Source organism: Labeo rohita, chromosome 21 (genome assembly GCF_022985175.1).
Source record: "Labeo rohita strain BAU-BD-2019 chromosome 21, IGBB_LRoh.1.0, whole genome shotgun sequence".
Lineage (NCBI taxonomy): Eukaryota > Metazoa > Chordata > Actinopteri > Cypriniformes > Cyprinidae > Labeo > Labeo rohita.
In genome coordinates, this window is record NC_066889.1 from 1878161 (window position 1) to 1892446 (window position 14286).

The 14286-nt window shown below is 35.6% G+C and overlaps 1 protein-coding gene across 1 annotated transcript in view; it reads left to right on the forward strand.

Annotated features, from left to right (window-relative positions):
* fstl4 (follistatin-like 4) overlaps window positions 1-7764 on the forward strand; it is a 197798-nt gene extending 190034 nt beyond the window's left edge. The window contains exons 8-10 of the mRNA XM_051093964.1: window positions 1404-1524; window positions 6785-6946; window positions 7626-7764. Coding sequence (XP_050949921.1) covers window positions 1404-1524; window positions 6785-6946; window positions 7626-7648 — 306 coding nt within the window. The 3' untranslated portion in view covers window positions 7649-7764. The remainder of the gene's footprint in view (window positions 1-1403; window positions 1525-6784; window positions 6947-7625) is intronic.
* Window positions 7765-14286: the final 6522 nt, after the last annotated feature.

The following is a 14286-nucleotide window of genomic DNA, read 5'->3' on the forward strand; positions in this document are numbered from 1 at the left end:
TTTTTTATTCCATCGAAGGCTTTCATATTGACTTTAGTATACATTCAGTAATTCCTTTTCTTTGCTTTATTTTATATATTTTCTCCCTAATCCTTTCTTTTTCTCTTGTTTGCTCTGAAAAATGACAGTCAGGTGAAAATGTTTTATGATGTTTTATGATGCACAGAAAATGTTTTATGATGTTGTGTTTCTCCAGTATTGTGTAAATATCATGATGTTTGAATATGGAAATCGTTGATCATTCCCATGTTAACCCCACAAAATTTCATTAAGGCTTGTGTCAGTCCTTCCTCACTTTCACTTCATCTGTTTTATTAATACTATACTCGGTCAGTAATATTAATGTACAGGCCATGGCGCAGTAATGTTTTCAGATGATTATCATATTCATATACCATTTATATGCATTACCAAAAAACATGCAATGCCTAATGGTTTATTAGTTTAAACAGTGTCAGACAGCTCCTTCGGTTTCCCTAGAGATGAATTGGCACGGCTGTGTGACAAACACTCATCTCTAAATCATTTCAGAGTGGAAATGTTGGCGTTTCCAAAACTGATAACAGCTGAATTTCCCTTGTGTCTTTGTGTTTTCCAGTCGCTTGAATTAGTGGCTTGTTAACTGTACAGTTCTAGTGCTGTTCTCTCGGTTAAACCTCATCATCATCTGACAATTGATTTCAAAATGTGAATGACAAACTCGTAATTAGATTTCATCTGAAAGTGGCAGCCAATACAGCTCCAGTGATGAAAACCACTACGAGTCCTCCTTATGCGGCATACTATGCGGCAGAGGTTGAGGTACTATCAGTCACATAATCTGTATTTAATAAAAAAAAAGTAATTAGTTTTAGTCGTCGGGTTTCCACAGCATCGTGTCCTTGGAAGAGAGTCACTTTTGCCCTCTTCATTCTAAAACTTCAGCACTCGGAGGCAAAGTCGTGTTTTTACAAGAGCCGATCATCCATCTCACTGGATTAGCGACGACCTCCTAAACAAACAAATCGCTGTTTTGTTCCCAGTACGGCAGTCGAGCCCTTTTCGGTGCGCGCCCTATAAAGCTGCAGGTGTGTTAGGGTTTAAGAGCGAGCTTTCGTGTCCTTAAATCATTTACCCTCTGCAAACTCATATAACTACAAAACAGTTTAATGTTTTAATCCCCCTTGAGTCGGCTCCAAGCCCCAGATGAGGGGATGCATCCTCACAAAACCACAACTGGCTTCATTAATCACGCTAATGCTGGCTATATTTTTAACCCTTACCATTTATCAGCCTGAGAGAGCATGACAGTAAGGAACAAACCCCTGCGCCCGCACGCTCATGGGACGCCGTTGATGCATCGTCTATTCATCCCGTGACTTCCTGCTGTTTTATTCTCTGTCTCTTTCTTCCCGTTCAAATAGGACTTTGGCGACGACGGCTCGCTCTACATTACTAAGGTGACTACCATTCACATGGGCAACTACAGTTGTCACGCGTACGGCTACGAGGAGCTGTCCCAGACCCACGTGCTCCAGGTGAATGGTTAGTAGTAGAATCTTTCATATATGTTTGCTTTTGTGAAATTTTGTTGTAATGTCTGATAAAGCTGTCAAATGGATAAATCAAGCAGTGTACCTTCATTTTTAAAGGGGTCATCGGATGCAAAATTCACATTTAGATGTTGTTTGAACATTAATGTGTGTTGGCAGTGTATTTACACATCTACCCTATAATGATAAAAATCCATGCAGTGGTTTTTAATTAATCTGTAAAAATAATATTCCCTTTTTCAAATCAAGCCGTTCTCAGATGCCTGTCGGGGTGGTGTCGCATGTTGCTGGATGTAATAAAGAACATAGTGGTCGTCATTTACTCCCTACATCTAAGCTGCTGAAAATGCAGTGGATTAACGTTACGTTTGTTTGTGAAGGGAATGCGACTCATAATCTACATATGTCCGTCTATGTCATATGTCCGTCTCATTCATGATCCAGCTTCACTTACAGCAGAAGTGAATATAAGGGTTTTTTTATGAATCTTTGTGATCGCCTTTCCTAATAACATGCTAGTTAGCAAGTTTAGCAGCTAAACGTGGCTAAATGTGGCTAAAGTAAACAGGCTCGTCACTCCACAGAGAGAAGAGAGGGGCGGAGTGAGCAGAGCTCATTAACATTTAAAGCAACCTCGACCAGAACAGGATGATTTACACTACCATTGAGGATTTTTAACCAAAGTATATTATAGACTTTTCATTAAGACCCTAAAGAATCATATCAACTTGTGGAAAATGGGCATCCGATGACCCCTTTAATACAGTGTCCATCCCTGCTGAAAAAAAAACAGTAAACACTGTCACAAAATTTGTAATGGTTTTACTGGCTATAATGGGACTTGTATTGGTTTTAATGGAAACTGTAATGGACCCTGTTGGTCTCTACTGGTAATTGGTCACCTTCTATTGGTGGCTTGTTAAAACCAATAAATCCTAATGGAATATGTCCCAAAACACACTACAGAAAACCATTTTTAATGGTTTTAATGGTTAAAAGTTGATGCTTTGTAATGTTTGTAATGGTTTCAGTAACAGAACTTTCTGTGATGGTCCTCTTTTTTTTCTTTTTAGCAGGGCAATTGAACTATAGTAATAAACAGTGTTGGTGCTAACGCATTACAAGTACTGTGAGTTATGTAATCTGATTACTTTTTGAAGTAACTAGTAAAGTAACACATTACTTTTACATTTACAAGAACATATCTGAGTTACTTTTGTATGCGCTGTGTGAACATGATGTTACTGTAGTTCTAGACTAAATGTGAACATGCATTTGCACTTTTCACCTGCACAAAAACAGATTCTGCATTCCTCAAAATTAATAAAAACAGTAAAATGCAAACTCAGAATATGATGCAAACCTGCAATAATTAAATCTGTTAAATAATACAAATATCCTTTATGTATTTAATCCCGTCTATGTATCTGCTACTGATCTTCGATGAATCAATTTAACCATACTAATACACAAAAATTACTTAGATAAACATAACATTTAAGTTTCATTATTTTTTTATTGCTGAAGAGTTTGGTAACACTTTAGTATAGGGATCAATTCTCACTATTAACTAGTTACTTATTAGCATTACTATTAACACATTTAACACATTGGCTGTTTATTAGTACTTATAAAGCACATATTCTGCGTGACCATATTCTATACCCCTAATCATACCAATACCTAAACTTAACATCTACCTTAATAACTATTAATAAGTAGCAAATTAGTATAATTATTAGTTTATTGAGGCAAAATCCATAGTTAATAGTTTGTTAATAGCAAGAACTGGACCTTAAAATAATGTGTGACCAAGAGATGGTATTAAAAACGTACAAGCAAGCCCAGCCCAGATGAGAATATGTAACATAACGCATTACTTTCTACAAAAAGTAACAAACACGATTAGTTAGTTTTTTAGGGAGTTACGCAATATTGTAATGCATTACTTTTAAAGATAACTTTTCCCAACACTAGTAATAATGACAATAATGTAAATGTTAAGTGTGGCAGTGATATCATGTATCACTTACTTTAAAGAGACAGTTCACCGAAAAATGAACATCATTAGCTGTTAATTTACTCACCCTCAGGCCATCTAAGATGTAGGCCATTTTTTTTCTTCAGTAGAACAGTAAAGACTTCTTGGTGATTCATAAAATGCAAGTCACCAGCTAACGTCACTTTGAGAGTCAAAAAGGCATATGCAGCCATAATTGGCTTTCATGTTGCCACTGTACTAAAACCAAAGCATTTAATAAAATATTTACTTTGTATCAAGTTACTTTTTTCTAGCATAAAAGAAACATTACGTTCCGATTTCCTCTGTAAAGCACTTTTTACAATAAATATAAATCCAAAGCACCATGTTAAAATTACAATACTGTATGATTTATTTATTTATGCATATATGTATTTATAAAAAAATATATATGTATTTATAAATTACTAATAATCCAACAACATAGAAACATTTATTTTCCTACTTGTTTAGGACTTCAGTACACCACTGGTTTTAGACTATTGATGAAATGATTTCTGTGTGACCTCAACGCATGGGATATTTTGCAAATAAAATGATCATGCCAGAAGAATCTTCTAAGAACGTTATTATGTCTGCTTTCTGAATATCATCTCAGTCAGCTTTTCTGATGTTTTATGCATTCAGTTCTGCATTTTAATACAGTTGTGACTCCTAAAACTTTGCAGTGTGTACACTGCAGCATAAAAAAACTTTTATTCAAATTATGAAAGGATTATTATACAAAAAGTGAGCAAGGTTATATACAGACGGCAAGCAAAGATGCTTCTTTTATAGCAAATGTAGTCTATAGTTGTTCAGTTCAGCCACAGTGCAAGCGCACTGACAGAATGAAAACTACCGTTATAAGAAAAAGAATCTGTCTGTAATGAACAATGAACAATGAACAAACTCTGGTGTATTGAGCAAATTCTGGTCATTGGGTTCACAGGTTCAACAATCATGCTTGTGATTGGCTACAAAGCTCAATGCTGCAAAACTTTTGATGCTTGTCACTCAAATATGGGAGCATTTGAAAGCAGCCGCCTATCAGCGGGTACCAGAATGACCCTGTGCTGCAGAAAGGCTGTTATTGTTATGTTCTTAAAATTTAAGTATTGACTTGGTACCGACAACACTAACCCTGATATATAATAAGTGCTACTGAACAAAGAAGCCATTTGTTTGCTTTCAAACCTTTTGAAATTGCATTGCAATAGAGAATAGTTTTCACCTTTTGATCATTCAACCATTCAATTACAGGGCATCGTTCTTCATCGAGGCATATAAAGGCATATAAACAATCACTGTATTGAAACAAAGATAACAATCACGCTGTTTTATGAAAATATACTGGGTTTTTAATTAACAGAGAAAATAAGCATGATTGTTAGAGAGCTTGTTTTGTCTAATTGAAGTGCGATACAGTGAGGAACCTTGAGACGGGAAGTGTATTTGCAGCTCAAATCCCCTCACATATATTTTATTTAAAGTCTCCCTGTAGTCAAAATTTTTATCCCTTAAAAGGGGTCATCGGATGCCCATTTTCAAGTTGATATGATACTTTAGGGTCTTAATAAAAAGTCTGTAATATACTTTGGTTAAGAATTCTGGTTGTGTAAAACAACACCCTTTTTAGCTTGTCAAAATGAGCTCTGCAAAAATCATCCCATTCTGATTGTTTGTTCCTTTAAATGCAAATGCGCTCTGCTCGCCCTGCCCCTCTCTTCTCTCTGCTGCTCTGAGAGATTGTTTACTTTAGCCACATTTAATGCGTTTAGCCACAAAACTTGCTAACTAGCACGTTATTAGGAAAGGTGATTGCAGAGATTCATTAAAAAAACCTTATACTCACTTTGTTGTAAGTGAAGCTGGATCACGAATGATTTGTGCAAACATAGACGCATTTATGTAGATCACGAGGTGCATTCCATTCACAAACAAACGTAATGCACTGCATCTTCAGCGGCTCAGATGTCGGGAGTAAATGACGACCACTATGTTCATTATTACATCCAGCAACACAACACCTCAATCGGAAATATCTTTGTCTAACTTACATCCCTGCTCTGGCATTGAAACATGGAGGTTTGACTGTTACAGCTGATCTTAGGTAAGATGCTCATGTCAATCAACTATGGTGGGAGCGGCCTCTGTTGGTTTTGACGCCACAACAACGGGCATCTGAGAATGGCTCGATCTGAAAAAGGGGATATTATTTTTACAGATTAATTAAAAACCACTGCATGGATTTTTATCATTATAGGGTAGATTTGTACATACACTGCCAACACACATTAATGTTCAAACAACATGTAAAAGTGAACTTTGCATCCAATGACCCCTTTAAAACTGACCTTTGATCATCAAAATTACATATTTAAATGTTTTTTTCTTGTGAAAATAATTTTCTCATGCCTTAAAACAGCTTGAACACAACTCATTTACTATACGTGGATCTATGAATATGTAAATTAGCCCCGCCCCCACACAGTTACACCAGCCAGAACCCCCCTGATCCACTAACTGAACTGTAGTAAATGCGATATAATGGCGAAACACGGATAATAACTGATAAAACTATGTTTATATGTAGATACTGTAAAATTTTTTAAAATTACTTACTTGGCATGTTGTGCCCTCAAAATGCCTTGAAGGCTCAAATGCAGCCTAGTTTGTGATTCCAGTTTGCGCCCACGAGCATATGTGAATAAAGTGCAGACGGCAACACGGGAGAGGTGCGTCTGACTCCGGGCTACTTTTACATTGTTGCCGCGGGTTATTTTTCAAGTTAGCAGTTAGCGCCTAGCGGTTGTGCTTTATTTAATGCTCTATATTCTCTATTTAATATTTGGTTTTGTGCTGATAATCCTATTGGTATATTTTGCATGCTAATAATAGGAATCTATCTTTTGACGTGATTGGTTACTGAGATTTGTGACGTAGCACAAACCGCATTTCTGGGACAGCCTTTGGGAAACTACAGTTTTACGGAGAAAATGCTCAGCAGTGGTGTTGATTAATGGACTGACACATGGTTTGTCTGAAAGCATATTAAAAACACCACATAGACAAATAAACAACATAAAAAATCTTGATTTTCACTACAGGGGGACTTTAATGACTGGTTCTAACAAACACAAGGAGGGGAATCCAAAACAAAGCAGTTGTTCTGGACTTGAATCACTTTCTCTGTTGTTCACGGTCTGCTTCTGTCTCTTTGTCCTTGTAGTGCCTCCAGTAATCCTGGTCTATCCAGAGACTCAAGCCCAGGAACCCGGCGTCGGTGCCAGCTTGCGCTGCCATGCAGATGGTATTCCAAACCCTAAACTCACCTGGCTGAAGAACGGCCTGGACCTGCAGCCACACGGATCCAAGCAAATTTCGCTTCTCGGTACGATCCTTCCTCACGGGAAGCAGATAAAGGCAGACGGTGGCGAGGGTAGATAAACAGACAGATGCGTAATGGGCAGATCATGTAACGAAGCATATGAAAAATATCCTCCGTACACCCCTCTGACGCAGCAGTGGATTACAGCTGTCATTTCAGTGGTTGCTGGCAGCACTCGGTACTGTGGGAGTGAATTTGCGGCTCCCTGCAAGGACGATGATGATAATAATAAAAACAGTCCATGAAACGGTGAGAGCGGGCCCAGGCAAATGGGCTCGTTTGGAGGGGCCTGTCGATTCCAGCACGGTGCTGTATTGTTTACAGAGTAGCCCCTTATTAGAAAGCACTTTATTGGTTGAGTGCGGTCCATTACACTCTGTAATAGGCTGTTATTTGGATCAGATGCTTGTGCTACTTAAGTTCTGTATGAAAAGACGAGACCTTCAAGGTCTCATTTCTCTCATTTATTTGTTTCAGCTCTATCGTTTTTCAGCAGCTCGGCTTATTTATTTGTTCTGTGGAGGTTTAACAGATTGTTAAGTGGTGAAGAGAGGTAGAAGTTTCAAGCATTTGTGTTTCTCTGGTCGTTTGTTGGGAATGTCTGTCTGCTTTTATTTCCCTCACGCATTAATATTTTAGAAGTGCGCTTTTCAAGCTCTCCTGTTTCTGTTTGTGTCCACAGAAATATTTACAGCATCAAGATAAAAGATGATTTCATCACAAAGGCTGAAAAATTCACTTTCGCGAGATGACAAATAACAGGCCTAGCTCAGCGCGGAGACACAATGTGTCATTTTGTGTCGACTGGTTTTTGTTTTCTGCTGTATGGAAAGATGGATAGACTTGTAAGTGCACTGATGGCGACTCAAAACCGACTCATGATTTATACTCATAGACAACGCAAAGTAAACAAACTATAGTTTCCATCTGAGTTTCCCATCTGGGGTTTGAGCTAATAATAAAATGAACCATTAAAATGTAAAACTCAATAAATAATTTTGGTAACACATAAAGCTTTTACACATAATGCATTTTAAAAGACGATTTAATGCATTAATTATGCTTCTTAATGCATAGTATGATTTCATGAATAATTGTAATCACAGTTATAATACATTATAATACTTGTCTACTTATTCTTACACCTTTAGAAAGTGTAATGCATTAAAACACGACAAGTAAACATTCAAATACTATAATGAATTTTAACTTTGGTTGCAATTATTTACGAAAATATATAACATTATGCATAAAGGCTTTAAGTAATTAGGCTTTAAGTTTTACACAGTGCATTTTAAAAGATCTAATGCATTAATTATGCCTCGTAATGCATCTTATGATGCATTGTATGATTTCATGAATAATTGCAATCACAATTATAATACATTATAATACTTGTCTACTTATTGTTACACCTTTAGAAAATATAATGCATTGAAACACGACAAGCATTCAAATAGTATAATGCATTTTAACTCTGGTTGCAATTTTTTATGAAAATATATAACATTATGCATAAAGGCTTTAAGTTTTACACATAATGCATTTTAAAAGATTTAATGCATTAATTATGCCTCGTAATGCACCGTATAATGCACTGTATGATTTAATGAATTATTGCAATTACAGTTTTAATACATTAATTTATAATACTTGTCTGTTTATTGTTACACCATTACAAAGTATAATGCATTAAAACACATGACAAGACAAGATTTAAATATTATAATGCATTTTAACTTTGGTTGCAGTTATTTATGAAAAGACATAACTCATTAAGCATAAAGACTTTAAGTAAAGCATCACCATTATTTTAAAACAAAAACAATTGAACACTAAAAAAGATTAAGTAGTTTCTTTCTCACAAAACAAAATAATATAAAATAATAATTGAGGATGTTTTTCCAGTTATAAGCATTTTTGTCCATTTAGGAAATAAACTCATTAGCTGAATTTGTCTACAGCAGCAGTGGACATACAAATATCACAGATTCATTACTGTTAATTACAGCGCATCTCAAATTAAATATTGTATATTAATAACATTCTGTGCTGGAAATAGCATTTTAAATATACAATATGACTTTTCTCGCAAAGCCTAATCTCATAGCTAACATTTTATGTATTGAAAAAACAATTAAATCATATTTTCACCTTTTGTGCATAAATAAATAAATGATGAGACATTCACTTTAATTCTTAGTTGTCATAACACTCTTCACTCGCACTGTCTTTTTATAGGCTGTTTGTAGTCAAAGTGAAATATCAGTGGTGTGTGGAGTTAGAAAAAAAAGAGCCTTTGCCAGCCAGGTTGGATATTTGCACTGTGAAAATAGTGTACATAGATACTGCCATTTATATTTCATTATGGAATTTTTATAGTTTAAAAGGGAAAGTCTGCCTCTGGGACAAAAGTAAAATACGATAAAACTGAACATAAAAGTAATCTGAAGGGGAAAAAAACAACATAAAAAGCAAGAAAGTTTCCATGTTTTATGTAACAAAAAAGAAAAATATTAATCTGTTAGTTTCAGTAAAAATCAGTGAAAAGTTAACTGAGCCTTTTTTGTTTTTTAGTTGAAAATCACATCATCCACAGGGTGTCAGAGCATTTGCAAAACACTAGACCACGGCTCTGCCCTGTGAGGTTTTGTTCATGCCCTTGGAAGCATTCAGTACACATTCAGTATTTAATACGTTTATGCATAATATGGTTTATTTTCTTCAGCATTAAAGAGCAGGTCATATGGGTTTTCGGAAAATATCTCTTTTGCTGTTTGTAACGTAGCTGTCCTTCAGTTTAAACAGTCTTCAAATTTTTTTATGAAAAATGCATTATACATAAAGATATTGTCTCTCAAAAGAAAGAGTTGATTCTAAATCGCTATAACGAGTCATATTTCTTAATTTTCTGCCTGTTACTGAACTACATCACTAGGCAACATTATTAGCATAATCCCCACCTGCCCGCGAATTACGAACAGTCTGACCTGCGCACAAACACTTCCACTAGTCATTGTGTTTACATCAAGTCGAGAAGAAGTCTCTGTGTTTTGCACTGTCAAAGCAAGTTTGTTTTGTTTTCATTGCCGAAAGCTGATGTGAAGTCAGAAATCAGTGGTTAAAATTATTTTTTTCTATGATACCACAACAATACAATTCAAACCTTTTGTTGAGTGCTTGTCACACCACAGCATGTCACACCACATTCAGAAAATTATTTCAGTTACACTTTAGTTTAGAGACCAATTCTCACTATAAACAAGTTTCTTACTAGCATGCGTATACCTAGAATATTGTATGTTTATTAGTACTTATAAAGCACATTTTACAGAGGACTGCTGCTCTAATCTTGGCTTTTATCTTCTTTGACTTCTAATCTTATTTATTTGGACTAAAAAGCATCTCTGAAGTATGATCGATACATTATGTCTATAGTCCCTATGCATACCTAGTGCAGCAAATTGCGACTCAAAACTAGCCTAATCACAATTCGAGGGGGGTCCACTGTTAAACATTTAAAAAAAAAAAAAAAAAAAAAAAAAAAAAACACATTCTAGGGGCTAAACAAGACATTACTGGGGTTGCTTCAACTCGCCACATCAAAAAACAACCACAGACTTGGCAACACAGATGGTAGCACTCGTTAACTTGCTCAAGTACTCCCCTCTGTGCCAATCACAACAGGCCAATCAGAACAGAGTAGACTTGTGGAAGGGAGGGGTTTACAGACATTTTGCTAAGAACTGCTTGAACGAACCGTTTTGAAATCATTGACGAATAACTTTTATGTATAAATGCATGTTCTGAGAAAATTACAATGTTTTCTAATGCATTTAAACCTGTTGAGGGGACTCCAACAACAACAACAAACCAATCGGTTTTTCATTAAAATAATACAATTTATATACTTTTTAAATGTCAAATGCTTGTGTTGTCTTACTGTGCCTGAACTATTTTTTTCTGGTTCATGACAGTTAGTGTATGTTGAAAAACTCCCATCTCATGTTCTCCCTCAACTTCAAAATCGTCCTATATCGCTGTTTTACCCTTTTTTGTTAAGGGTGTTTGATCTTCTTTGCATGTTCATTTTGCAAAGACTGTGTCTGTACTTCTGCAGTGAAGTAGGATGATTTTAAAATGATTTTTGAAGTTGGGGGGAGAAAATATGATTGGAGTTTTTCGACATACCCTAACTGTCTTGAGTCACAATACACAGAGTCCAGGCAGAGTAAGACGAGACGAGGGTTTGAGATATTTAAATGAAAATAACCGATCATTTCACTAGATAAGACCCTTCTTCCTCGGCTGGGATCATTTACAACTGCATTTGGGATCATTTGAAGCCGCATTTAAACTGCATTTTGGAAGTTCAAACTTTGAGCACCATATCAGTCCATTATATGGAGAAAAATCCTGAAATGTTTTCCTCAAAAAACATTTTTTTTTAAACATAGTATTTCTTTACGACTAAAGAAGGAAAGACACAAATATCTTGGATGACAAGGGGGTGAGTACATTATCTGTAAATTATTGTTCTGGAAGTGGACTTCTCCTTTAATGCAATTTAATGCAATATTTTAAATGGCACTACAGTGTGACAAGGGAATGTTTTAAAGTCTTTGAATTAACAAATGCTGTATGCATTGCAATTCTATAAGAATTAGCAAAAAGCCATTTACAGTAGTTGCGGTTCATTCAGCATGTCACACCACATTCAGAAAATTATTTCAGTTACACTTTAGTTTAGAGACCAATTCTCACTATAAACAAGTTTCTTACTAGCATGCGTATACCTAGAATATTGTATGTTTATTAGTACTTATAAAGCACATATTAATGCCTTATTCTGCATAACAATATTTTAGATCCCTTATACCAACCCCAAACTTAAACGTAACTACTAACTTACTATTAATAAACAGCAAATTGGGAGTTTATTGGGGCAAAAGTTGTAGTTAATAGTGAGAATTGGTCCCTAAAATAAAGTGTGACCATTATTTTATATCTATAACCCACTTGCAGTACATGAATTTACCTGATACAGAAATATGCAGCTGTATTGAACATGTAAATCCATATAAAAACTATGAACTTGTGCCTAGTGGTGAGAAGCTCTGTTTGAATCGAGTCTGTATTTAGATAATAGATAGAATCAGATCAATAGACAGATGGTAAAGTAGAGTAGTGGAGATGAGAGAATGAAGGTGAAGTGAAAAAGAGTTAGAGGGACAGGGAGAGTGAACTCTCCTGCATATATGTGATCTCTGACACGCACATGAAAGCGTGTGTGTGTGACACAGACAGCGTTCAGAGATGCTTGTGCTGTGATCAAGACAGCATCAGAGGTGAGCAAAGCATCTGAGAACTCGCTGAACTTCACAAAGCTCCGACACACACACAGAGCAGCCGTCCTGAGACGTCACACACACACACACACACAACATCAGCTTCTCTTCTCAGTTTACAAGCGCTGCTTTGTTTTGAGGTTTGCGTGTTTTTCTGTAATGCTGCCTAATTAGCTTCATGCTCATTATAACTGCAAACAGATTTTTTTGGTGACAGAATCTTTAAGGTGATGTCCGAACGATGTCCAAACTAATGTGATGTCATCAGTAACCGCAGCTGCAGTGTCATGTATGATGAATTGGATAGACAGTGATATGTATGAGCTCATGTAAACACTTCACCAAAGGCCAGTCACGACTCAGACACAGCAATCCTATAGCAGACGCTCACGTATCATTAAATGATGGAGAAAAGTTGTCGGAGACCTTTTTAATGACTGAAAAATTATTTATTCATGAAATCCATTTGCTAATGAAAGCAAAGTCATTTTGCAGTGTGTGTTTTTATGGCTGAATTTAATTAGCATCAAAGCTCAAAAAGAATAAAAGTGAAACAGCATCAAAGTAACATTTTGCATGTGTGTGTGTGTGTGTGTGTGTGCACACGCCCTTCCACAAACATCCCAGTCAGTCTTAAAAAAAAAAAAAAAATCACACAGCATATAATAACAGCGTATAATAAAACCGCGATCTCACTTTATAGTGTCTAGATTATGTACTTGCATTTAAATGGTAACACTTTCAGGAAGGTTCTATTAGTTAACTTTAATGCATTAACTAACAATAAGCACATCTCAGTATGTATTATCTTTAGTCATAGTTACTTAGATAATAAAAATAAGCGTTCATTGTTAGTTCATGTTAGCTCAGATATGTTAATATTAACAGATGCAACTTTTGTTTTTAATAATGTATCAATACACATTGAAATGAACTAAGATAAATTCTTAAGTATTTTCCATCGTTAGTTCATGTTAACTAATGTAGTTAACTAATGTTAACAAATGGAACCTTATAATGAAGTGGTACTGTTTAAATTAATAATTTGATACATGTTTTTACATTGTATTATACTTAAAATATAACTGCATGTAATTACAGCTGCAAATATTTCAGTTTACATCAGTAATTACACAGTTGACTCCTTAACTCACCCTTACACCTAAACAAACCACCAAACCTGTCCCTAAAACTTATCACATCCCTCTTCATTGCACCAAACAATTATATAGCACCGTTCAGCTTTAAATTACTTAATGCATTAATTTATCAGAATTGAATAAAATAAAGCACCATGTTTTTAAATAAGTCACATAGTCATTTTATTTTATTTATTTATTTTTATTTTTTTTTTTTTTTTTTTGAAGCATGATTCCCGTATAAGTTGAATGATGCACGTTATTAATACATTCAGAAATGTAAATGTACAATAATTGTAAATGAAAAGTTTACAAGCATTATAAACAATAGTGGCATTCATAATAAATGGCATTAAGGCTACTCTAAATGCCAAACTTATAAATAAATGTATTTAAAGTGAAACTAAAACCACTGGGATCACATACCACCATCATTGAGCACTAATCGAAATCTGTACATATTTGCAATGTAGCCTATGTTTGTTCCCCTTCAGTCGTTTCACTACGACGTTACATATGGGAACTCGCTTGAGAGTCCAATCATCTCCAAGCCTTATTCAAAAGGCCAATGAACATTCATGAATATTGGCGAGTGGTATTTGCATGCCGAGCCACTCCCCCGTATATACGGGTATATAAGAAGGCGGCGTGCAACCACTCATTCAGACTTTTGCTTTTGGAGCCTCGTCTTCTGAGCCATTTAAAAAAAAAAAAAAAAAGAAAAAGAGTTCCTGAGTTCACACTCTCTCTGCTGGCGTGCTACCGAGCTACTAAAAGAGCTTCATCTAAAAGAGCGTTCGGCAGCTGCCAGCCTAATCCTGCGGGCTGCCGTTTTCACGGCATCAACGCCTCCCGC